The sequence below is a fragment of the Talpa europaea genome (genome assembly GCF_964194135.1).
Source record: "Talpa europaea genome assembly, chromosome: 4".
NCBI lineage: Eukaryota > Metazoa > Chordata > Mammalia > Eulipotyphla > Talpidae > Talpa > Talpa europaea.
In genome coordinates, this window is record NC_140070.1 from 59,971,533 (window position 1) to 59,997,880 (window position 26,348).

Consider the following 26,348-nt stretch of genomic DNA (forward strand, 5'->3'; position numbering starts at 1 on the left):
ATTTTCAAAATACAAACTCAGCTCCTTGAGTGATATTGGAAACATTACCATAAATAACATCTATAAATATAATTATGTAGTTTTTACCTTTTTAATGTCACTGAGACTTGGGGCATGCTAAGTAAGACTTGGCTCCTTAAGTAAAATAGTCTGCCATGGGTTGTTTTTTTCCTGCTTATTATTACAAATACAAAAATGGATTGCAATTCATTTTTATACTTGGGTAATGTTATTTGATAACTTATTTCTCTGAGTTTCAGATGCTGAAATTCAATCTCCTTTACGTAAAAACAATCTGTAAGAAAGCAAAAAGAGGAAAGAAAATATTAGGTATTTACATCTCAATTCTCATCTCAATCCTATGACATATATACTATCCTCATTTTTTGCAGAGGAAAAGGTAGTAATGTGCAAAATAATTTGTTTCAAGTATTTGTTCTAACTCCAAAGCTATGCTTGACTTTAAACAAACATAAGGTCAAAAGAGACAATATCCAAGAAATGGGCAGAAATCAGAGAAATGCTTCCCATAAATAGAAATACAAATAGCAAAAATCTGGGAAATAACACAATAATGTAAAAACTTTCATTTTGCTTGTTATGAATGGCCTTGAAATAGGATTTGGGGGCTATCTTTTACACAGACATTCCTAAATAGGAATTTATATTGTAAAACTGAATTTAAAAAAGTCAAAGATAGTAATTAAGTTGTGACTTTTGGACACAAGTCAGCCTCACAACAAATAAACTATTTCTTACAAGTGTACATATAAAACTACTGTTTTCAGTTACCTTACTAACCCAGAAGTGGCAAAACCTTGCTGTGATACTGTGATGTATTCAAGGTCAACATAACCCTGTGAGGTAAGGGCTCCCTGTGCTCGTTGCAGTTCTGCTGATCTACTTAAGTTTTGAGGCTTCTTTTTTGAGGTCCCATCTGTCAGTACTCTGCCTAAAACAAAATATATTAGCCACTGTTTATTAATAGGACCTTTGAATGCCAGTCCTTTTCTACTGAGTCACATACATGAACCCAGTAGAAGGCTACTATTTTAGCCGGTCAGAAGCCGCCTTGGCTTTTGGGTCCCTGGTTATGAACAGAAAGCGGTTTTTCAGATTTGCTACTACTACCTTGTGGCCATGCAATACACAATCCAGTTAAGTGTATTTTAGAACTCTTCACCTGTATCAGAAGCAACCATAGATTCAAAGTTTTTTTTTTACAATTCGTAATGTGGGCAGGGTAAAACCAAACACCTGTTACTTTTTTTTTTTTTTTGCTCTCTATTTTTACACAGAATGAGAAAACCCTAACGTAGAAAACCTAACAGTTTAAGTATTTAGCGAAGGGCACTCACTATCTTTTGGAATCAGCAAAGGTGGAACTAACATGTGCATTAAGGTCTCAAGTTATGAAGCTGGGAAGTCCCTGAACTAGGCTAACAGACTAACAGATTTCTTCTCCTTTCCTGTGTCATCTATGGATATACCGATTAAAGTGAACTATTAATTTTTCCAGGAAAAGCTACACAATTATACTTTAAGATCTTTCCCAGGGAGCCTAAAATACTAACGATCACTAAACAAGATGTGTGAGAAGGCAACAAGAACTAAGATTACAAGAACATACATTAATAAAGGTGATCAGTATGTCTTTTACCCTCTTGTAAATAATGGTGCATATTGGCTACAAGACAAATTTGCCTATACAAAGGTCTGATCCAGGCCTTTGGAGATGAGTAACTCCTTATTGTATCAAGGTCTGTGATTCATGTATAAAATGAATGCTTAATTCTCCATACACCTGTCTGCAAGAAGCATAATAAGTCTCACAAGACCAATTCTCATGAAATATTTATTTTCATTATTAACATTGACATAGGTCCTATTTTTTTTTTTTAATTCCACAATGTACTTATTAAGGAATAGCCATCCCGTCTCTAACAAAAACGGTAAATTAATTTAAACATTCGGGAAGCTGAATACTGGTTAATTTGCCTTTATTTTTAATAAACTAAAAAGCTGAAATGACAAGTTTACTACGGTACATATTTAACAAGATGTGGTATCATTGCTGACTCTTTAATATCATATCTGATTACATTAAATAGCCTCTCGGAATAATGAGATTTTCAAATATGCAAAAATGCCCTAGAATTTTTAACCATGCATCTAAGGAATCATTTTGACATTTGCTGACTTTTGAAATGAAATTCCTGTGTAGTCTATTCAAGTTGGTTCAGGTTAATGGAGGTGGAATGTGCCATATATATTAAATCACATACATTAAATTCTATTTTTCACATAGAAATCAATTTTCATATTTAGAAGTTCAAATGGGTTTAAATGTTAGAAAAATCGATTAAGAAAGCTAAATAGGGAGCTTGGAAGAGACATCTCATTTTAATTATTACTGGGAACATGAAATCACTTACCCTTTCAAAAGGAGTAAATTATTAGGGTTTCACATGCAAGACTGCTCTCCTTTATTACCATAAAGTATATTAACATGGAAGAAAACATTGTCTGCTTATAAAATTGCTAATCAAGTTTCCTCTTTGAAATAGGCATCACTGCAGGAATGTATCCCAATCGCTATTCACAAGCTCCAGTATCTTTGGCTTTTTATTGGGAAGTATCAAACTAATAAGGTACCAATTCCAGCTTGTAAGGGAGGTAGGTAACTACATACTCACAGATAAATTACTTTTGTTTTGTACTTTTTACAAATATTTTTAATATAGTTAAAAACTCCAAGTATTTGAGTTTTTAAGCCAAACATAAAATGTTTTTAATAATGTTTTAATCTTCCAAATCCTAATGAAATTTGTTAAGTAGAAAAAAAAAATAATGCAGTTGACATTCTCCAACAGAAAACATAAAATGCCTGAAGATAATTTCATTGCTACTCACAGATAGTAACTACAGGATTATTTTCTTGATTAACTATCTCCAATCCAGAGCTGTAATTACAGCAAAATCTACAAGGTAGAGTATTATCTAATAATATCACTATACCTCATAGATATTATCACAACTTTTTTTTCCTGGTAGATGGGGAAATAAAAATAATTGGAACCAGTTTTTTTTTTAGTTCAAGGCATTTAATAAAAACTTAAAAAAATACTCTAATTTCTAAACAAAATTTCAACTGTTAATTGAGCAAAATAAAGGTGGTAGGAATATGAGTAAATTATTATTACTCATAGTACTCCCTATGTACTGTCAGTAAAAAAATAATTATGTAACAAGCATCTTCAGAGCAGTGTGAAATTTTGAAAAAATTTTTTTTTTCCCAGAAAAAATAGTTATTAAAAGTATGGCACTGAGGAAGCTAATACATTTTTGAAACTTTTATTTTAAATTTAAACAAAATCCAGTTTGAACAACAAAATTGTTTGAACCACAAGAGGGAACACAATGTCTTCAAGAAATTTCTAAAGCTATTATCTACATAGTAATGAAAAAGAATTAACAGCACAGCATATCGTGAAGTTTTTATTCCAGTGGTTTATGTATTTTTCATAGAATAGTTAAATTTGTTGTTTTTTATTTAACACCACAGAACTGTTCAAAAACAGAAAGGTATTTTTAAAATGACTTGACAAACTTTATCATTATAAATGTGTTTAAAAAACACAAGTCTGGAAATGTTTCAGTAAAGAAGCAAGAGAATTTTCACCTTTACTGGTTTTGCAAGGCGTTGCCTTTGTAAGAATAGATTTGTGTTCCTTTTTGCTGAAAACTTTTTACATTTACTCTCCCTAGAGATCAGTATAGAGAGATTATGACCCTCAATTTTCAGTGTGATGCCAGTCCTAGAAGTAAATAACTTGCTCCCATAGCTAGTGAACCAATCCCAACAATCCATGCTCAACCATGGAAGAAGGTCTAATGTTTAGTTTATCAGCCCTCCCCTGCTGCAGATTACACAGCTCCCCTGGAGCAAGAAGGGGAGGGCTTATCTGTTGATAGATTTAGCATATACCTAAACAGGTGTGCTCCAGAACACAATGCCACCTTTAATCTCCTTATCTTTTGGTCAAGTCACATCTAACACTGTTTAAGTAAAATATAAAGTGTTCTTAAGTCTGTATCATCAAAAATGAAGCCTCTCCTGTTACAGTAATTAATCTCTTCTTTGGATTAAAGAGAAAAGTTTCCCTTAAGGAAATAACAGCACTGATTACCTGACTGCTAGATTTATATAACTTACTGTTTAAATGTGACTCAGAGTCATCTAGAATTCTGTGTGAGTTACATTATTCAAAAAAAGTAACCAAAAAACGACTAATTCTAGAGATAGATGCAAAGATCAATTACTTAAGTCCCAAAATTAAATCCTGATTCTAAACACAGTAACACAATTTTCCATTCAGGATTAAGAAGAGTTGTAATGGATTTTGGAGGTCATCCAGCGCAACTTCCATCCAGGTAACATACCTCTCAAATATAGTATATAGTAGTCTTCTGAATTATAAAAATTTATAAAGTTATCTTTTTTATAAAAAGCTACATAAATAAAAATTATCTCTATATAGAAATACTCAGCAATTCCATAATTTAAATATTCAAATCAAATTGAGTAGATTGGTCCCGTTATCCCTAGACTGTTACATTTAAACAATGAATAATAGTAACACCTGATAAAAGGGAGAACACAGTGCTCTAACATAGTCCCTAACGTTTATAAAACTGCAAGTTACTTAGGTGAGTTATATCTTAATGAAACTATAAAAAACAAATAAGTAACTTGCTAGCCTGGACTTTGGTCTCTTATTTAACATTTAGTTCTGTAATGCAAATGTAGTTTTTGAAAATTTAATATAAGCAGTATGTTGTATATAGTCTGTGTATATATTAATAACTTTAATAATGTGAGTATTAATAATTTTAGTAACATGAATCCACTGCATCAAAAATGGGAGGCATTGATGAATAACCAAATTTATACAACATAGAAAATAACTCTTTATTTGGTCAAAAGTATAAAAGGTTTGATCTTACTTGAAATATGAAAAAGCAGAGTACTTCAAAGATATAAGAAAATACTCAGCATTGGTAATATGAAAAATTGAGTAATTTTTTCCTCAAAAAGTTCTTTTAGGCCACAGTATATAACAGCTTGTTGCTATTTGAAGTATTAAAAATAGGTTCACATATATAAGATATTATATCAATAATACCTCTTCACTGATACAAAATGTGTCACTTTTATTAGACACACTCCTTATCTTTTATAAAACTCTATTTTTCTCATTTCCAAAACTTCTTTATATATCTGATTAGACTGACCTTACCAACATCCCACAAATTATAAATCAATTAAAGTTCTGATTTCATTAATTTTAGCTTGTTTCATTTCATTAGCATTTGTTTTTTTAGTTCCAAAGGCTCCAGCTGCAAGTTCTCTCTTTGTGTTTTGTATTTTCAGCATATTTTCTTCAACAGAGTCCTTCACAATGAACTTTAAAAAGAAAAAAAGAAGTGAAATTGGTTAAGTACTTTTTAGGTCAAAATTTTTTAAATCTTTAACATTTAAAAAAAATGAAATTTTGAGACATGATGGAAATGTTGGTATACGATAAAGAAATTTACTTTCTTGAAGTATTCAGCTTTCAAGAACTGCCAATAATAATTGATTACAAAATGTTTAGCTGTTCTTTTCCCCTCTATATATAGTGAGAATATTTAGAACATGACATAATGCTTAGAGATGAGCACTGTTTTCCACTATCACTCAGTATGGTTTTCTTGTGTAAGAATATGGATCTAAGGACGTAAGTTTTATCTTATATCCCCATCACCAAACAAGAACAGCACACTGAAAAAAAAAGCAAACTTTATAGGCAATTCTGCAAAACAAATTTGGACTCATATTAAAAGTGCTAAACGAGATTTTCCACATGAGAAATACAAGAATGAACCTAACTGGTATAATTAATTCATAACAGCAAAAAAATAAAAGGAAAAATGTGATCATTTCAACAGATGCTTAAGAAGCATTTGGTAAAAGTCAACATTTATTCCTGATAAAAATATTGATTAAAAAAAAAAAAATCGGAGCCTCCCCTGGTGGCGCAGTGGTTGAGTGCTAGGCTGTGAAGCTGCCCGCAGACTCTGCAGCACAGGTTCAACCCCTAATCCCCAGCCACCGGTGAAGGTCCCACATGGCGCACAGACCTCTCCTGCCGCGCCCGCTGCTCCCCTCAGCAGTATGTTTCGTCAGTCTGCCGTTCTGTTCCCCGCTCTGGCTCTGGTGAATCCTCTCACCCACCTGTGCTTCTGACTGTACCCAGTGCTTGTATAAATAAATAAATAAATCCTTTAAAAAAAATCCCCATTAAACTGAAAATAAATATCCTCAACCTTACCAAGGGCATCTGCTAGACAATCCACCAAACATATTTAGTGTAACACAATAAAAGTATTCTCAACAAAGAAGTCAAGGACGATTACTAACACAACTACTATTCAACAAAGAGGTCCCAATTACTCTAACAGCTATATTAGTTGTGTTATAAAACATTACTGAACTACATAAAAGACCCAAATAAAATGAGAAAGATACAAGATTTCTTAAATAGAACTTGGTAACTTAAAACCAAAGTCCAATTCAAGAGTAACAGTAATAAGCAATATGATTTTCAAAAGGGGTGAAGTGAGTGCTGACTTAATACATAATAAAAAATGCCACAGTAATTATAATGTAGGAAAAGATCAATGGAACAGATAAGAGTCCAGAAAGAGACCCACGTAACAATGACTTAGTTCATGATAAAGGTGACATCTCAACTTTAGGGGAAAAAAAATGAACTCTTAAAAATGGTCGTGAAGCAAATGATTCTTCATTTGAAAAAGAACAGTTAGCCCCCTATCATGAATTATAGAAGAAAAACTATTTCAAAAGAATCAGATAAATACAGAATCATTTTTAGAATCTGAAGATAAAGACTTCTGGCCTAAGCAATACCTCAAAATCCAGAAATTATATTAAAAAATGCAATGTTTTTAATCACAAAATTTCAAAAATTTTTTTATGATAAAAAGCATACAAAGTTTAAAGATAAGCAAGAGCCTAGAATTAACCATTTCCAATATATGTATGTATGAAGGAGTCCTTTTTACCATAAAACAGTATTTCTGCTTTAACTATGAAAACTAGACAAAAGGTATAAACAATTCACAGAAAAAAATACTAATGGATAACAAATACGTAAAACATGCTGAAGGTCTTAGGTAAATGCAAAGTAGAAGGGCAAAGAGCACTTTGTTGGCCTCCACATAAACCTAATTTTGCATCATTCTCATACATCAAGTTGAAAGAAACTTGTTACAAGAATTTGATATCTAGAATTCTAGATCTGTTAATATCATCAAAGGTAATGCCTAATAAAAACAGTACCATACTACTGGAATGGTACTGTTTTTATTAGCAAAAACTTGGACTGGCTAAATAAATTGTGATGTATGTATTTTGCAGTTACTAAGAAGAATGAGTTTGTAGAGTAGATTCACAGAAACAGAAAATAGAAGAGTGATTTACCAGGGGCTGAGAGGAGGAAGGAACGGTGTGCTTTAATGGGTACAGAATTTCAGTTTGAGAATGATGGAAAAGTTCTGGATACAGATGATGATGACGACTGAACAATAAAGTGAATGATGCCAATGAACAGTATACTCAAAAAGTTAAAATGGTAAATTAAGTTATGTGTATTTTGACACATAGAAAAAAAAATATGTATAATCTAAATGAACCTTTATTAGTAGTATCCAGATACACTGTTAAGGGAAGACAAAACGTGTTCCAGAATAATAAAAATATGATCCTATTTACCTTATTTTTTTTTTTTAAAGATTTATTTATTTATACAAACACTGGGTACAGTCAGAAGCGCGGGAGGGTGAGTGAATTCACCAGAGCCAGAGAGGGGAACAGAACAGGCAGACTGACGAAATACACTGCTGAAGGGAGCAGCGGGCACGGCAGGAGAGGTCCGCAGGCCATGTGGAACCCTCACCGGTGGCCGGGGATCGAACCAGCACTGCAGAGGCTGTGGGCAGAGCCCAGCGCCCAACCACTGCACTACCAGGGGAGGCCCCTCACTTAAATTTTTTAAAGAAGAGCTGCAGATACAAACATGAACGTATTTAAACATAGAAAAGGGGGATTGTAGGGTCTGTCTCCCAGGTGGCGCAGTGGTTGAGCACTGGGTTGCGAAGCTGCCCGCAGCCTCTGCAGCACTGGTTCAATCCCCAGCCACGGGGCGAGGGTCCCACATGGCATGCGGACCTCTCTTGCCGCGCCCACTGCTCCCCTCGCAGTGTACTTCGGTCCTTCTGCCTGCTCTGCTCCCCGCTCTGGCTCTGGTGAATTCTCTCACCCTCCCGTGCTTCTGACTATACCCAGTGTTTGTATAAATAAATAAATAAATCTTTAAAAAAAAAAAGGGAGGGGGACTGTGAATAACTACTGATGACAGTTTCCTCTAAGGAGAATAAAAGTGACAATGTGTTACTGTTTAATTCTATTTTAATCTTTTACAAAAATATATGCAGGCATTATTTGTGTAATTTTAAACTTCAACCTATTTTTTTTTAATTTTTTTTTTTTGGTTTCTTCAGGTTTTTTTTTTTTAATTTAAATTTTATTTTTATATTCCCCATACAATTACAACCCCCTTATTTTGACCCCAATTCCTCCTTTTCCTGCCCCCCACCCCCCATAGAGTGTCTCTGGTTCATAGTTGTTTGTTGATTTTGATATTTTCTTTCTTATAGTTATTCTTTTTCCTGGTCCCTTATTTAAGTTTTCTAGATTCCTGCTATGAGTGAGACCATCTGGTATTTTTCTTTTTCTTTCTGGCTTATTTCGCTGAGCATGATCCCTTCCAGCTCCATCCATGTTGCTGCAAATTGCATGAGTTTATCTTTTTTGATTGCTGAGTAATATTCTATTGTGTATATGTACCACATCTTCTTGATCCAGTCATCTATTTTTGGGCATTTGGGCTGTTTCCAAAGCTTAGCTATTACAAATAGGGCTGCTATAAACATAGGGGTGCAGGTGCTCTTTGGAATTGATGTTTCTGTGTCCTTTGGGTAAATACCTAGGAGTGGAATTGCTGGATCATATGGAAGCTCTATGTTTAGTAGGTCCAGAAATCTCCACACAGCTCTCCATAGTGGTTGGATCAGTTTGCACTCCCACCGGCAGTGCAGGATAGTTCCTTTTTATCCACAACCTCGCCAACATTTGTTGTTGCTAGTTTTTTTAATATATGTGCCATTCTCACTGGTGTAAGATGGTATCTCATGGTAGTTTTGATTTGCATTTCCCTGATTACAAGTGATAATTTTAAAATACATAATTTAAAAACTCACTTTTGTGATGATAACTTCTTGTTTCTGGCCAAGTCTATGGCATCTGTCAAAGCACTGATCTTCAGCAGCTGGATTCCAGGCCTAGCAAAAAAGCATGAGTTGATTTATTACCACCCTAATCTCCTCAGTATTCTGCAAAAGTCCATTTCAGCATTATTCATTCACCTTTTACTGCTGAAATTTTTCTGAGTGAATTTAGATCTGACATTATAAATACACTATAAGAAAAAATGTACCACCCACCCCCTGAAGCCCAATCACTACTATGATAGGTATTCTCCCCCATCATTTCAGGGGCCTAATACAAATCACTGTTGGTTATTAAAATAATATCTTCCCATTTTTCCATTTTAAAGTAGATCTATGTCCAGTTATCAGGAAAAAAAACATTTCCACATTCTTTTAGATTACTCAATGTTAGAAAAGGCATGTTATTGAGTCCATTTATGAAGTTTTCTTCCATTTTGCTGACCACCTTTGGTTCCTTTTCTTTTATTTTCCTCCTCTTACTAACTACAAAAAAGGTTTCTGGAGTAGTCAAAAAAACTAAAATTATTTAAGACTTTTTAAAATGTAAGACTGCTGATGTAACTTTCTATATTAGTTAGACTTCAAAACTCAACTAAAAAAGTAACACTAATTAACATAGGCATTATAATGGATCCTGTCTTAAAGTGAAGAACAAAACAAGCAATGAGAAAGGAAGAATAAACAAGATACAGAGTTCATCAGTCTAGAAATACAGGAGGTTAAGTGGCTTTGAAATATGAACTGTTGGGATAAGGATCATTGTATTTTAAATTGAAGTTGGAATACAGGGTGTTTTGGGGGAACAAACATTTATACAACAAAATACCACCTAAAAATAGAAACAAAATCACAAATGCACATGTAGATGACAAGTTTAGTATGTAATTTATACTTAGGCTGTTATTTTCTTCTTTAAGTTCCCTTGAAATTTAGGGAAAAGGAAATTTTACTGTTATCTTGCTGTAATTTGGGTTAGGGACTATTCTTTGGTATATGTTAGAATTATGAATATAATTAGATTATGATTTACTAAAACAGAAATATTGTATTTCATAATTGGACATATTTCAAAACTGTTATACCAAGAGTCCAGATAAAATGTTCCTGTCTGTTGCCAATATTTTGCTTAGAACCTTATGATGAACTGGCAATATACATCTAGTGTGACGAATAAAATTTTGTCTTATAAGAACATAAAACTGATCATTCCCATTCTCACATTTAGTCACTGAGGAATCAAGTAAAGCTGTTCCTAATGGAACAGCAGAACACAACCTAATTCCTTTACAAGATACCATGAGAAGGAAAGAATTTTCATGTGCAAACTTTTTTGACTGAATCTTATATTCCTGAGACTTGGCTTTTTTTTTTTTTTTTAAAGATTTATTTATTTATACAAGCACTGGGGTATAAGCCAGAGGCACAGGAGGGTGAGAGACTTCACCAGAGACAGAACAGAGAGCAGAACAGGCAGACGGACCAAAAACACTGCTGAGGGGAGCAGTGGGCAAGACAGGAGAGGTCTGCCGCATCATGTGGGTATCTCCCTGGCTGGCCGGGAATTGAACCTGCATTGCAGAGGCTGTGGACAACTTCACAGAGCTGTGCTGAGACCTGTTTGGTTTTTTTTACCCCTTTCTGCAGATGATTTGTTTTTGTTTGTTTTTTTTTAAGATTTATTTTATTTATTTATACAAGCACTGGGTACAGTCAGAGGCACAGAAGGGTGAGAGAATTCACCAGAGCCAGAGCGGAGAGCAGAACAGGCAGACTGACGAAGTACACTGCTGAGGGGAGCAGTGTGCAGCAGGAGAGGTCTGCGCGCCATGTGGGACCCTCGCCCAGCGGCTGGGGATTGAACCGGTGCTGCAGAGGCTGTGGGCAGCTTCGCAATCCAGGGCTCAACTGTTGCGCCACCCGGGAGGCCCAACTCTGCAGATAATTTGAGAAAGGCATGGACTGACTCGTTTTTTTGGAGCTAAGATCAGAGAAGCAGGGCATCACATCTGGCTGGTTTATGGACTATTAAATGTTTTCAAACTTAGTGGAAGCCAAAGTAAAGGCTTCCTCAAAAATTGACAATGTCCCTTTTCAGTCAACTTCCAGAAGGAGGACTGAGGCTGTCAGCTGGACCTATCCTGCAAGCTGACAGGCTTTTCTCAAAGCTGTACAGGACAGAAACCATGACAGACAGTATTCTTCTAGCTTTCTGGAAAAATGAGAAATGCCTCCTAGTTGCTGGGGCAAGAGGCAAACCACTTCTGAGGCAAATGCTCACCAAAGGAAGGTGGCATTAACTCCAACACTGTGGGCTTTGAGCAGTTGTCAAAGTATCTCTTTGAGGAATGGCTGAGCAGAAGGGCGTGTGCTTGCCAGATCCTCCTCTTAGCAGGTTCTGGAAACTCCAGTTTTGGAGGAAAAGGGAACATTACTAGAGTTTACAACATCAATATGTTGGGCTCAATATCTGGACCATCTTTAACAGGTCTGATTTTTTTCCTCCCAGATGTAGTTTTGGTGGCTCAAGTATTCAAAGCCATTATCTGGCAAGATTACAGGTTTATTATAAAAGGATATAATTCAAGAACATTCTGATGTGCAGGGCAAGGTGTGTTGAAAGGGGCACTGAGCTTCCATGCCCTCTTTCAAGATGTACCACTCTCCTCAAATTTCCAATTATTCATTAACTTAGAAGCTCCCTGGCTTTTGTTTAAAGTTAGAAACATAATGGAATACTATTCAACTATTTTTAAAAATAAAACAGAAAAGATAAAATACTGCCCTTGCAACAACATGGATGTACCTAGAGGGTATTATGCTTAAGTAAATAAGCCAGAGAAAGACTAACGCCATATGATTTCACTTGTATATATGTGTATACGTGTGCGTGTGTATAATAAAAAAACGGATAAACAGATAAAACAAAAATACACTCAAGATTAATTAGTGGTTGCAAGAAAGGAACCAGAAGGGCAGGGGAAAATAGGGAAGGTAAATCAGGACAAGGAGAACAATGGCATGGTGACAGACAGGAGTGGATGTTTAGTGATGCAGTATATATACATGTTGATTCTCAATGATGCACACCTGGAACATGTTACAATGAAATGTTATTTCCAAAAAGTCATAAATATTCAACTCCCTGAAATATTTAATGAAACTGCTAAATCATTCTAAGTTTTCAAGTACTGTTAACTGCTAAGTTAAACTACTTATTAACAAATTCTTTTTTACCAAGTACTAAGATTGTAATCAAAGAAAACTCTGAATCTGTTCCAAAAATCAGCCTCCATCAGGTTAGTTAATAACTTAAGTTACAACGTATTTTTTATTTTTTTTTATTATTTTTTTTTTTAATAGAGGCATGCTTTATTTATTTAGTTTGTTTGTTTGTTTGTTTATACATGCACTGGGTACAGTCAGAAGCACGGGAGGGTGAGAGAATTCACCAGAGCCAGAGCAGGGAGCAGAACAGGCAGAAGGACCGAAGTACACTGCTGAGGGGAGCAGCGGGCGGCAGGAGAGGTCTGCGCACCATGTGGGACCCTCCTCCGGTGGCCAGGGAGCAGCCGGGGATCGAACCGGCGCCGCAGAGGCTGCGGGCAGCTTCGCAACCCAGCGCTCAACCACTGTGCCACCGGGGAGGCCCTACAACGTATTTTTTAATAATAACCATAAAATAGTAAAACTCTAGCAGAGTTCTAAAACCAAAAAAACAATAAACCACTACATGCCAACATATTAATGTGAAATATTAGTATGATTAGGCCTAATTATACTGGGAGGCAGTATAATTGAGGCAACAAAAGCCTTGATTGATAAAGGTATATGCATTAACTAGATAACCTAATTAAAATAATTTGTATCTCAGTAAAATTTCATTTACTTTTCTGCATTTCAGGCAATAAGCTAAAATAACAAATCTTAAATCTGTAAATGTACAGAAATACCACAAGATTGACACTAGCTCAAATAGTACCCAATGCAAAATGAATTAGTTCAGTGTGCCTCTAGTCAAAACAGTTCTTTTGTGTAATTAGAAAAAGGTGCACCTCAGGGAACTGTGGTAATGGTGCAAGGGTGCACTGGTGAAGGAAATTCTATGGGGACTGCACAGGGGGGAGGGGAAGAGTAAATATTGTTTAAAAATGAACAATGATGTAAAAAATAATAATAATAATAAAAGAAAATGAGGGAAAAAAAAGAGAAAGGAAAAGGTGCTCCTAACATGAACACACTTCCAAGACACAGTTTGGTGACTAAAGTTCAGAGCGAATTTCAATTCCCACTCTGGTCCCTCAGCCTGCATTACATAACCAAGTGACTGCCCTAAAATTTACCAAGCTGAATTTCTCCAGGAGAGAGGATAGATCTTGTGCTCAATGTTGCATACTATTTTTTTAATAACATACAATATCCAACCACATGGTCAGAAGATGGTATCTCCTGACAATCAGTCTCTTGATTATAACTAATCTTGGTGCTTATATCCTGTTATTTCTTCTCTGCAACACTTAGCTATTATTCCATGATCATCCATTAATGAAACATCCATAATAATGAAACCACCATACTTTCTAAAGAATCAAACCTACAAAGAGGTAAGTTAGTGTCTAGTCATTACCATAGGTAAGTATTCCCATAAGGTTCAGTGAGAGGTCACAGCAAGTTACAGGACAACAAAGGAAAATTTCTAAATGACGGGTTTCAAATGATCATAAATGTGTTGTCCTTTATATTTTTCACTGATATGCTGACCTCCTAGATTTAGAGGCCTTCGTCATCAACTTGTACATAACCACACACATAAACATCATCTCTGGAAGACTCCTACCCCACTTGCAAGTCATTCTTTTCAACACATAAATGGCTTCCTTCCTTATCATTATGATGTCACTGCACAAGCTAATTTATTTAGGTTTGTATATCTTTGTCATATATGGACAATTTCCATTCATGATAGCTGGTTTCCTGATTCTCAAACATTAAGGCCACATAATAATGGCTCAGTTAATCATACAGATCATCACCTGTTCTTTGATACAACTATGTACAGTATTTCACATTGTGGAATAGAACTGAAGACTTTTTTAAACATCCTTCCTTCAAAGAAGGGAAGGGACCATGTAGTTAAGTCAAGATGAGAGAAGAAAATTGCAATAGCCATGCTAGAAATTGTCACAAAAATGAGAAAATCTAATGGTTAAAATACTAGGTTTGGCTCTAAGAGACAACTGTGTCTCTCTAGCCAGGGAACCAATGTTAAAAAAGAAAATAAATTATTGAGGAGACTGGGTTGTTCTTTTGCCTTAATCCACTCATATTCACTAAAACTAACTGTACTTATAATAACAAGGCTATGGACCATAACAACAACAACAAAAAAATACTACTAAAGTGTAAGTATAAAGGTGGTTTCTTGTCTCAGGGATGGTTGAGTCTTCATTGCTGGTACAGTAATGACTATCTGTAGCTCAATGTTCAAATAAAAATTATCTGCGAAAAATATATATGTAATATGTAAGTGGCTATGCAAATGGCCTAGTAAATAGAGTATAGTAAGATTATTATCTTCCTATACTTAGGAAGTTTGTTCTCTGGGACACTGTCAAATATTACATTTCACTGATAAATAAATTGGAATTATTTAAATAAATTTTCCCAAAACATTCCATTAGTAGTATTTGCTTAAAATTGTGTGGTTGGGTCACCTGTACTTAAATCACCTATCATATAAATGCACAGCTTCCTGCTCATCCAAGAACTCATTATCTTGGAGGATAGTTCAGAAATTATATTTTATTGAATGCGTATGCACATTAAAACTTTTGAATATGGTTGTAACTACTTTTTCTATTTTGCCTAAGAGTCATATTCCCAGTGTCTGCAAGATTCCTGACACAAAGCAGGATCTCATTATTTGTTGATCAAATATATCAACCATTACCCTAAGCTAATCAAAATTGTACAAAGAGAAGCAGAAAAAGCACAGCACAGTGGTCAATAATATTGTCTCTGATCCTGGCTTGCACGTTAGTAGCTATGAGTAAGTTATTTCTATGGACAAGTTATTTCTATGCTTCAATTTCCTAACCTGTAAAACAGAGAGACAAACCTCATAGGGAATCTGGAGGATTTCAGATGATAAATAAAGCATTTATGAGTAAGACCTCATTATACATTTACTAAATAATTACTTCTAATGTTTACCTAAGAATTTTCAGTCAATTCTAACCACGAAGGTATTATCGAACCTTCCTTCCCCCCCTCTTTTTTTAAATGTAATAACATACCAAATTCAACAAAATTACTTACTGGGTCCATTAAAAACACTCGAGAAGCTGCAGAAAGATTCAAACCAACTCCACCTGCTTTTAAGGATAGGAGCATTACAGTTGGAGATCCTGCTTCAGTGTTTTGAAAACACTGAATTGATTCAACTCTTTTCTTTTGGGCCATAGAACCATCCAAACGAGTAAACACAAATCCAGAGGCTCTAACACAGGGGGGGGAAAAGAGACCAGTAAAACACATACCATACTAGAAAAATGTTAAATATAATTACAAATCTCTGTACTCATTAAATTCTATCATTTATTCTAACAAGTACTTACTAACCGCCTACTAACTTGCCAGGCTCTTATAGACAACTTTCCCCACCCTGGATAAATACAGGACTTGCTGTTATTTCATCTTTAAAATTCTAACTGCCAGGAAATATCATGCCTGTTGTGACAATGTTATTTTAGATAGATGAAATGAGTAAAACTGGTTAAAATAATTATCCCATTAAAATCAAAACACTTATATAAAATCCTTTTACTCAGTGAAAAAGAATGCTGAACTTACCTGAGTGGTGTCTCTATTAAAGACAGGAATGTCGTAAACTGAGAAACAACTAAACTTTTTATGTTTGGGTTCTTCTTCCTTAGGTCAATTAATGCATGCATTAGAGCATTAATCTGGGGGGAAAAAAGGAAATCTATTAAAGATTCCATACTAAATAGGTAAAATATACCCACAAAATTCTGTTATAAAGAGAAAAGTCCTGTCACAGATTTCCTTAAAACACAAAAATAAAAGACCACTAATTTTTTTAAAACTAAGACTGGAAAAATACTAGAGTAATCCGCACTCTTTTCTTTTCCTCAAATTCACCACCAGAAATCAACAAAAAACACAGTAACCACCAACAAAGTATAATATTCAAATGATAGGATTAAAAGCAGAAGTACTACTTTCATAGGTGGTATTTCTTTATATATATATATATATATATAACATACTCAAATAATATGCATGTGTGGTTTTTACCTTTGAACTGGATGTCCATTCCATATTAGACTTTTTCTCAGTGTTGCATTCCAATTCTTCTGGAGGACATTCTAATAGATTGTCTCCATGTATATCATTTCTGCATAAAGGGCATTTAGCATGTGGCTAAATAATAAAGAAAGTATAAGTGACACCAAGGGAAAAAGAAATATAAATCTGCCTAAAATATTTTTTATAGTATGGTAAATCCTGTACCCTAAAAGTTAGCTTTCTATTAAACCCATTTGAGATAAATCTGTATATGATCCATTCCGGGAAGATACAGTGTTCAAGCTAGTAAAATGGGATGGGTTATAAAAGAGAACAAACATATAATTTGACTAGCATCAAGAGCTTGAAACAATAAATATTATACTACTTGTAGGCAAGTAAAGAAACCATGAATAACAATTTCTTGATCCTAACTACAACACAGCATAGTAGTTGGAATCATTCTTTAGAAGAAGAAAAAAAAAATTTCTTAATGGCTTATATAGCCAGGCCATATCTAGTAAGTCTTACTGGGTGTATTCAAAGCTTTATTGGTAGTATTCATTTATAATAAAGACATGCTAATAAAATATCTCTTAAAAATCTATATGCCAAGTACCTTTACCTTAAAAAAAGATTTTGGAACAAAATAAAATAAATTAAAAAAAAAAGATTTTGGAACTAAAACTGGATCAGAAGTATAGCGAGGTCACCTTTAGAGACAAATAAGAGGATAAATGGGAGGGAATACAAGGAATCTGAAGTGGTAGTTATATGGTCTGTGTTTACTTCACAATTCATTAAACTGTACAATTATGACTTGTTTTTTTCAATATATATAAATATAAATGCTTTTAAAATTCTATCTCAGCTGAAAGACTGCTTTAAAGATTATTTCACATTAAAATTTTTATCATACACAAGAAACTAGATGTGTATTACCCCTATAATAATGCATAGCCACATGTGGCAATTAAGTCTTTGAAATGCAGCAAGCCAAATGGAGATGTGCTATAAGTGTATATCACCAGATTTTGAATATTTAAGCTAAAAAAATCATGCAAAGTATCTCAATAATTTTTATATTTCAGATATGTTGGCTTAATTATTATCAAATGTATTATAAGAATAAACTTCCATCTCCTCTAGGAAACTCTATGGGGACTAAACCTGAGGGGGTGGGGGGAAGCAAATATTGTTTAAAAATGAACAATTATGTAAAAAAATTAATAAAAAAAATAAATCTAATATATTAAAAAAAAAAAAAAAAGAATAAACTTCACTGGGCCTCCCTGGTGGTGTAGGGGATAAGTCTCAGTGCTATCACCTCTGCAGTCTGTGTCTGATCCCTTGTCAGGGAGCTAACACTCATATGGCTCAGCAGTCTCACCCTCTGCTCCCCTTAGCATTGTATTTCAGTAAATCTACCTGTTCTCCCCACTCTATCTCTGGTGAATTCTCTCACCCCTCTGTACCTCTGGTGTGCACCCCAGTTCTTCTATGCAAAGTAAGAAAAAAAATTTTTTCAAGAATAAACATCTGGGGGCCTCCCTGGTGGTGCAGGTGGTTGAACACAGGGCTGTGAAGTGGTCTGCAGCCTCTGCAGTGCCAGTTCGATCCCCACCAGCCTTGGAGCAACCCACATGGCGAGCAGACCTCTCCTGTCTTGCCCGCTGCTCCCCTCAGCAGTGTATTTCATCAGTCTGCCTGTTCTGTTCCCTGCCATCTCTGGTGAATCTTCTCACCCTCCCGCACATCTGGCCTGTACACTGGTGCTTGTATAAAAAAAAAAATGAATCTTATTAAAAAAAAGAATAAACATCTGTTTCTACTGGTAATTCAAAATTAACCTGTGTGTCTTACTTTATCAATTTATTTACTGGATAGCAATGACATAGCCAGTCAATATAACTAAGATACTGACTATGAAACAGGGCCTCCAAAAGTATCTTTTTATGTTAAAAGGGCTTACCTATAAGAAACATAAACCTTTTAAAATACTGATATAATGACCATGAAAGGCACATTAATAAACCCAAATGCAAAACATATAGTATGTTGGACTTGGGCTTTCATTATACAGGTGCACCACTCCATCAAAGCTAAATCTGTACAAACAAAAAACTAACCTGCTCATTCTGAATGACCTGGCAAATACAGGGTTTACAAAAGACATGTGCACAATGTGTTATGACAGGAACTGTTAAAGAATCCAAGCAAATTGCACATTCTTCATCGGAACCTGAGCTCAGAATCAACTTCATCTTCCTTATTAATTTCTTTTGTAGTTCTTCAGGTGTATCATTTCCTAAAGAAAAGGCTGAAAAATTAATTTCAGAGCAATATTTGTAATATCACAAGACAAATTGATCTTCCTTATACAAGGAAAAGTTTTGCTCGGGTGGTCTAAATTTAGTCTTTATCATAGGGAAAAAGCATAGTTTAAATTTTAAATTTTAAGAAAAAGTCAGAAGTTAAACTGTGTCTAACCCAAATAATACATCTTACCTAGAAACATCATTATAACATGATTTGTACCTACAAGCACAGATTAAAAGACAGATTCATTCTGAACCTTTCATCTAAGAGTATCTATCATTGAAAAATCTGCAAAGACATCTTCATTAATCTTAACCATCACCATCTCCTAACTTACTGCCACTGCTTTAAGTCTTTGTTCCTACAATCTAAATTTTAACACAGCTGTCAGAGATCCTTTTAAAGTACAAATACGATTATGTCACTCTCCTATAAAGCTTTTCCCTGAAAATTAATATTCAATTTAATTGGTAAGAGATTCTCAGGTATTTTTCTCAGTTGAGTCCTGTATTAAAAACAATGTTCATTTGACAGAATAAAACAATAAACTAAACTCAGACCATATAAAAACTTTATCACTCAGATTTAAGTATCTGTAATAAATATAAGGATGTAAACAAGTCATACTTACTTACCTGAGGTACCACTGGAAGACACTGCATTTGTAAGAAGATGAGTATGACAACATATCTGCCGTAATCTAAGCAAAAGACCCAGGACATCAGCATAGTGTGCAAGGACGGTTCCTTCATTAAAATACCTACAGGTAACAATGTTAAATATTGTGAATGCCCCTAAAAAATAGTATCTCCAATTCTAGAACAGTTGAATAAAAAAATGGCATTGCTTGCTCCTTTCTCTGCAATCACTTCAAAAAAAGAATGGAAAACAAAAGAAGCAAATCTAATAAAACCAGGACAGATTTGTAACAATAAGGCAAAGTATGGTAAATGGTTACAAATTACAGTAAAAGATAGGAAGATGCTGAGACCTATGACTACAAATCTCAAACACATGTGCTAGAGCACAGTTCTCCAAAGTAGACAGCATGCCCTAAGAGGAAATACATCATCTCTCATGTGCAAAAACAAAAACAGGGTACATGGTCAGTGGCTTAAACTTCCCTAGAAAGTTTTACATCAAAGAGGAGGGAAATAAAGCTGAGTAAGAAAACAAAAAATGACTATGTTTTCAGAAAAGACTATGAGCATAGCATTCTGAATTGGTAAGCAATCAAAAATTTCTATGTTGTAATAATTATAACAGGGTAATCCCCAGAGAAAGAGGAGGTTCTAGGTTTCCTAAACCAACCTAAGGAAGGGTAGAGTAGGGTAAGGAAGGGTAGAGTAGGGCAAGGAAGAGAAGCTAGGAAACACCGGACAGGGTGAGGGGGATGAAGGGAAAACCTGGAAGAGGTTCACGGAACAGAGGGACATGTGAAGAAGCCATGCTTACTTCTCAGCCTTGGACTTGTACCAGGGACTATGGCGACTTGAAAGAGACAGAGACTTGAGTGAGAGACCTGTAGAGAGTCTGACAATGGCAGCCATTATCTTGAGTTCTATTTTGATTCTGCTCTTTTCCTTCCAGACTTGCCTGGTCCCTTCTGGTCCCGATCCTATGGGTTCCCACTAGAAGGTGCCTTAGACTTGTGGTAAGCTTTCAGGCCTCCCAGCTTTGGGTCAACCCCGTTTGGCCAGACATTTATTTTACCCACAGGGGCTGGGTAACTGGGTGTTTAACTGGAAACTATTTAACTATATTCTGTCTCTTCTCTCTATTGCACACTAATTTTAACAAAGTTCTTTTCTATTAAAGATTTTACACACTAAGAGCATGTTTTATTTTTTGCAGTAGATGGCAGAACCTATTTAGAGTATACGGTTTGGAGAGGCTGGTGTGTCCCTCAACCTGCCTGCTAACACAACTGACTATGCAACATTCACATTTAGAAATGTCAGCAATATCATATAATCAATGTGTACAAAACTGAGTTACTAATAATCCCTGAAAAACCTCTCCTCTTCCCATAGACTTATTTCTGCAAACAGCAATTCTACCCTTATAGACACTCAAGTGAAAGACTTTGGAATTATTTTTTCATTCCTATCATACCCCTTACTGTATCAATCAATAAGTTGTTGGGTCTCCTCCAAACACAACAGAATCCATCCATCTCTCAGGTTCTCTCATCACTATTATGTAGTTAAAAACTAACATCATCTCTTCATTTACGCCACTACTGTAGGTCTTTATTTTTACAATCTAAATTTTAACACAGTAGTCAGTGATCTTTTTAAAGTACAAATAAGATTATATCATTCTCCTGGTCCAAAACCCTTAAAAGGTTTCCAATCTCTTAAAAAATAACAGCCAATATGTCATAATGCCTTACATAATTGTCATCTGTCCAAACTCCATTCCTCTCTGACATCAGCAACTCCTTTCCATCTTGTTGATATTATCTAGTCACACCATTTTCTTGGTTGTTCTTCAAGTTCACCAGGTATGCTCCCAACTCAAGGCCTTACCTGCTGTTCCCACTGTCTATAATGTTTCCTCAACCTCAATCTCCTGTAGGGCTTTTCCCATATAATTATTTTCTCAATGAGGTCTCCCCTGAATACTCTATTAGAGTAGCTCTGTACTCTCTATTCCCCTTCTCTCTGCTTTCCTTTTTTTGCATAAACTTTATTTTTATCATGTTTCCTCCCACTGAAATGTCTGTCCTGAAAGAGAGATTTTTGTCTATTTTATTCCACTGCTAACATATCCAAAGCTGGGCCTCTTAGGCACCAAAAGAATAATAGTGACTGAAACATAACAATACAAAACAAAACAAAGCAAAAACAGACAATTATAACTCAGAAACACACTGCTGGGGAGAAGGAGGGAGAGGGATCGGAGGGAGGGAGGAGTACAGGGGACTGTAGAGATGGTACACGGGTGCATTGGTGAAGGAAATTCTATGGGGATTACACCTGAGGGGGTGGGGGAAGCGAATATTGTTGAAAAATGAATGATGATAGAAAAAATGAAAAATAAAGTTCCTTCTACTTCTAAGGTTGAAGGGGCAATGGAAAGAAGAGTCTTCCAATTAGGTATCAAATTCTTATAAATGTATTTTCAATGTTCTTCAAAAAATAAAAAGAAACATAAGAACTTAATAAATTCTAGCTGAAAACATTAATTTGAAGGAAATCTCAATCACCATTGCAAAGATTTTGAACTCAATTTCTTGCTTATAATAATGTTTCTCAATCATTAACTCTTACTAAACCGGGCCTCCCCAATGGAGCAGCGGTTGAGCGCTGGGCTGCGAAGCTGCCCGCAGCTTCTGCAGCACCAGTTCGATCCCAGGCCACCAACGAGGGTCCCACATGGTGTGCAGACCTCTCCTGCTGCACCCGCTGCTCCCCTCAACAGTGTACTTTGTCAGTCTGCCTGTTCTGTTCCCCACTCTGGCTCTGGTGAATTCTCTCACCCTCCCGCGCTTCTGACTATACCCAGTGCTTATATAAATAAATAAATAAATAAATCTTAAAAAAAAAAAACAAAACAACAAAAAAAACTACTAATTCCTACTAAACCAATTGAATTCATTTACTTATGTTTTGAAGAATGAATCCGGTATTTTCTCACCTCAGTTGTTCTGCCTTCACTTGTCTCCTACTCATTCTGATTCTTATGGGTATTCACAAACATGCTCTTGAACTAGGATTTATCTTCTGCCTAGCTCTAAAATCTACTTTGTGACCTCTTAGTTCTAGATTTTCTCCTGTTACTGTAAGGTCACACTGACTTAATTGCATATATTCAATACTATGTGAAGCATTACCATGTTATGATGGTTGCAATTTCAATCTACCATCCTCAATTTCCCACCACCTTATTCTACAGACTCTTCCCTCATGGTTCACTGATTATACTCTTGATATTATGTATCCCCACACCAGGCTTCATTTTTCCCTACCTATCTGCCTTACTTTTCCTTGTACCTTAGTCACTTTCACATTCTTTTCCTCTGAAGGCAGTTATTCAAATAAAGTTATCCAAAAATTGATTCGCCCATCAATCATATTTAATGGCCTCACTTTTTTCCTTTCAAAGACAAACTTAGTGGCAAAAATGATCTAGCTATAAACTTCTACTTCTTTGTAATCCCCTTCCTCCTACAATTTGGCCACAACATTCCCATGAAAATTATTCTGAGAGTTTGTACCAGTAACATCAGAGTCACCCTTTGGAGTTATTAAATAACCTTTCCTATGTATGCGTATGACATCCTCTCTTTCTTGATTACACTTTTTTCTTCCTACTGTCTACTGCTTTATTCCTACTTTCTCCTCTTGAAAAAATATCTTATAATGGCTACTAAGCAGAAACTCAGATTTGCCATTTCACGTAATTTTTCAGTTTTTCCTAACTTAAGAAATTACTTCCCTGGTGAAATATAGTACTTCATTCACTACAACTATTCATTTGTAAAAAGCAGTTTAAAAAATAGTGAAAGGGCCTCCTCAGTGGCGCAGCAGGTTGAGCGCAGTGCTGTAAAGCTGCCCACAGCCTCCTTGGCGCCATTTTGATTCCCACCTGGCCCAGGCACGACAAACCTCTCCTATCTTGCCCGCTGCTCCCCTCAGCAGTGTATTTCGGTCCTTCTGCCTGGTCTGCCCCCTGTTCTGTCTCTGGTGGATTCTCTCACCCTCCCGAGCCTCTGGCCTGTACCTCAGTGCTTGTATAAATAAATAAATCTTTTAAAAAAATAAAATAAAAAATAGTGAAAGAAATGATTTATTCTTCAGACTTTACTGCTAACATACCTTAAAATTACCACTTAGTTAAATGGGAAACAAAGAAAAATTATGTTTTGAAATGACTTTTTTTCTCCATACCTTCCAATAGTAGCTCTGCCTTCATTTTTCACAGACTGATAAATCTTTCTCTCTTCATCTGAAAGTGTAATGTGCTGAATAAATACTTTACGTTCTGGTAACTCCAAAACAGGTTTTCCTTTAATTTTGCTTGTCTTTGTTCTTCTAAGTGTAATATTTTTAATTAGGGATTGTAAACGCCTAGTGAAAATGAAAAAAAAAAAATAATAATTACTCCTTATTTCTGTATAAACTGATTCAATAAAAACAAGGCTATTTTAATCTGTTTTAAAATCTTTAGTATAAGTTTTGTTTTGTTTTGTTTTTAAATCCCTTATTTGGGGTTTTAGCCAATCAAATAATCATGGATGTAAATAGAAAGTTAAAGGAACAACTATATTCAGATTTCCCCTCAAGTTAATACTTTGAGCAACTAAATCTTTTTATCGTATCCTTAATTTCCTTAATCTCTGCCCCCCATTTTTGTTCTAATCACTAACAGTTTTACTTCAAAATTCTGTCAACATCACCAAATATTTGACAAATTCTTAGTATTTAAATGGAAGGTGTTGGGCTTCCTCGGTGGTGCAGGGGGTTGAGCACAATGCTGTGAGGCTGTCCATGGCCTTTGCGGTGTGTGTTCGATCCCCAGCTGGCTGGGGAGCAACCCACATGGCGAGTCAGACCTCTGCTGTCTCGCCCACTGCTCCCCTCAGCAGTGTGTTTTGGTACATCTGCTTGTTCTGTTCCTCGCTCTCTCTGGTGGATCTTCTTCCCCCCGCGACTCTGGCCTGTACCCCACTTCTTAAAATAAATAAATAAATAAATGTAAGCTATTATACTAAGTATCATAAAAAGTTAATATAACCCTACCTCCAAAATGTTTTTTTCCCCCAATAATGTGAAATCAAGGTATATAAATAATCTTTATGAAATAATGAGTGTCAAAAAAATTATGTTATGTGCCAATTCAGAAAAGGGAGAAATGCCTTTTAGGCTCCACAACCTTTAGACTCCCTTTTTCACTATCAGGAAAAAAGGGGTAGAACATTATCAATTTTTAAGAAAATTTTTTCCTAACACTGAAATATAATTACTATTTCTTAGATTAGCAGTTAAATAATTGGTTCCAAGGAATCAAGCAAACAGTACTGCAAACTAGATTAGTGGCTTCTAAAACCTTTTTTCATGATAAGCAGTTCCGAGCAAATGAGTTTGGCAATGCACTTGACTCACTCCAGGATGTGATATTGCCTCTAGAAAGACTCACTCTAGAACCAGTCAGCCACTAAAATATTCAAGGATAATTTTAGGCTTTTTCTAAAAGCAAAATTCTTATTTGGAGTTCTTTCAGTTAAGGCAAACAGGTACTAATGTAGGTCTTTCCTAAAGTGAGGTTATACAGCTTTTGTAAAAAGAGGTATACTTGTACTTATGTGTGATATAGTTTGTTTTCTTACCTCTTCTATTTTTCTTTAACAATGCAAGCTGCCATCTTTATGATTTTACAACCTGTCAATGTGGATGTGGATCCCAAAATCCTGCTTGAAAATCACAACTCTACACAACTCAAACTACATTAGCCCAATACCTTGCAAAATCACCATAGCCAAACTGAATTTTTGTTGATGTCATTGTATATCACATCATTCAAATACCATTATACGAACTTATACAGGATATATTTTGGAAATTTAGTGCATATCAAATCCTCAAGTTAATTTGTGACAAGTAGTTCAAGTTACTAGTAGTTATTTGACACTAATATGAAATTACTTACCTAAGTCCTCCTTCGTCTCCCATTGTGACAGGACGTTGTATTGTTCTATGCCACCACTCTCTATCAATAAATGGTTTAAGTTTTAAAAAGGAAAGAAGAGACCACAAGTCCTTTAAAGAATTCTGAATTGGAGTACCTAAAAATAATATGAAAACTGTCAGAACTCTATTACCGGAATATAAAATTAGAATATCCATCTGGCACAGAAGACACTACAGTTGACAACGGGTACTCCACACTAGGTACACACACTATCAAGCTAGGACTATAATCCTTTGTTAAACATATATACAATCTCTAAGGTTTGCTCTAATTTTGAGCTCTTGCTTACCACAATAACAGAAAAAGACCTTCAACCCAGTAAATTCAACTTTTTTCTTCTCAGGAACATTTGCCTATTTGACTTTTAAATCAGCAGCACCAGCGAAAAGGAAAACACTAATTTCAGTTTATATTCTCTTCCATATTCTAGTAGAAGTATCAGGAGTAGTAAACAAGGAGTAGTAAACAGGTTTCAAAATGGAAAGTAGAGAAATCAAGCTTTTAATTGGAAGATTCAAGTTTCTAATTAATTCTTCCACAAATTATCTATAATTCAAAAGTTTATATCATATACAACTTTGAAGAACAAGTAAAACATATCTCACTTACCGAGT

At 35.2% G+C, this 26,348-nt stretch overlaps 1 protein-coding gene across 2 annotated transcripts in view; it reads right to left on the reverse strand.

The window, feature by feature from the left end:
* Window positions 1–5,314: 5,314 nt before the first annotated feature.
* The window catches only part of HLTF (helicase like transcription factor), a gene marked incomplete at both ends in the record, with an annotated part of 53,469 nt that continues 32,435 nt past the window's right edge, over window positions 5,315–26,348 (reverse strand). For both annotated transcript variants that reach the window (XM_084231779.1, XM_084231780.1), the window contains 9 exons: window positions 5,315–5,467; window positions 9,385–9,465; window positions 15,730–15,910; window positions 16,264–16,376; window positions 16,729–16,854; window positions 18,849–19,027; window positions 19,674–19,798; window positions 23,934–24,113; window positions 25,693–25,828. In XM_084231779.1, the coding sequence (XP_084087905.1) occupies window positions 5,315–5,467; window positions 9,385–9,465; window positions 15,730–15,910; window positions 16,264–16,376; window positions 16,729–16,854; window positions 18,849–19,027; window positions 19,674–19,798; window positions 23,934–24,113; window positions 25,693–25,828 (1,274 nt within the window). The remainder of the gene's footprint in view (window positions 5,468–9,384; window positions 9,466–15,729; window positions 15,911–16,263; window positions 16,377–16,728; window positions 16,855–18,848; window positions 19,028–19,673; window positions 19,799–23,933; window positions 24,114–25,692; window positions 25,829–26,348) is intronic.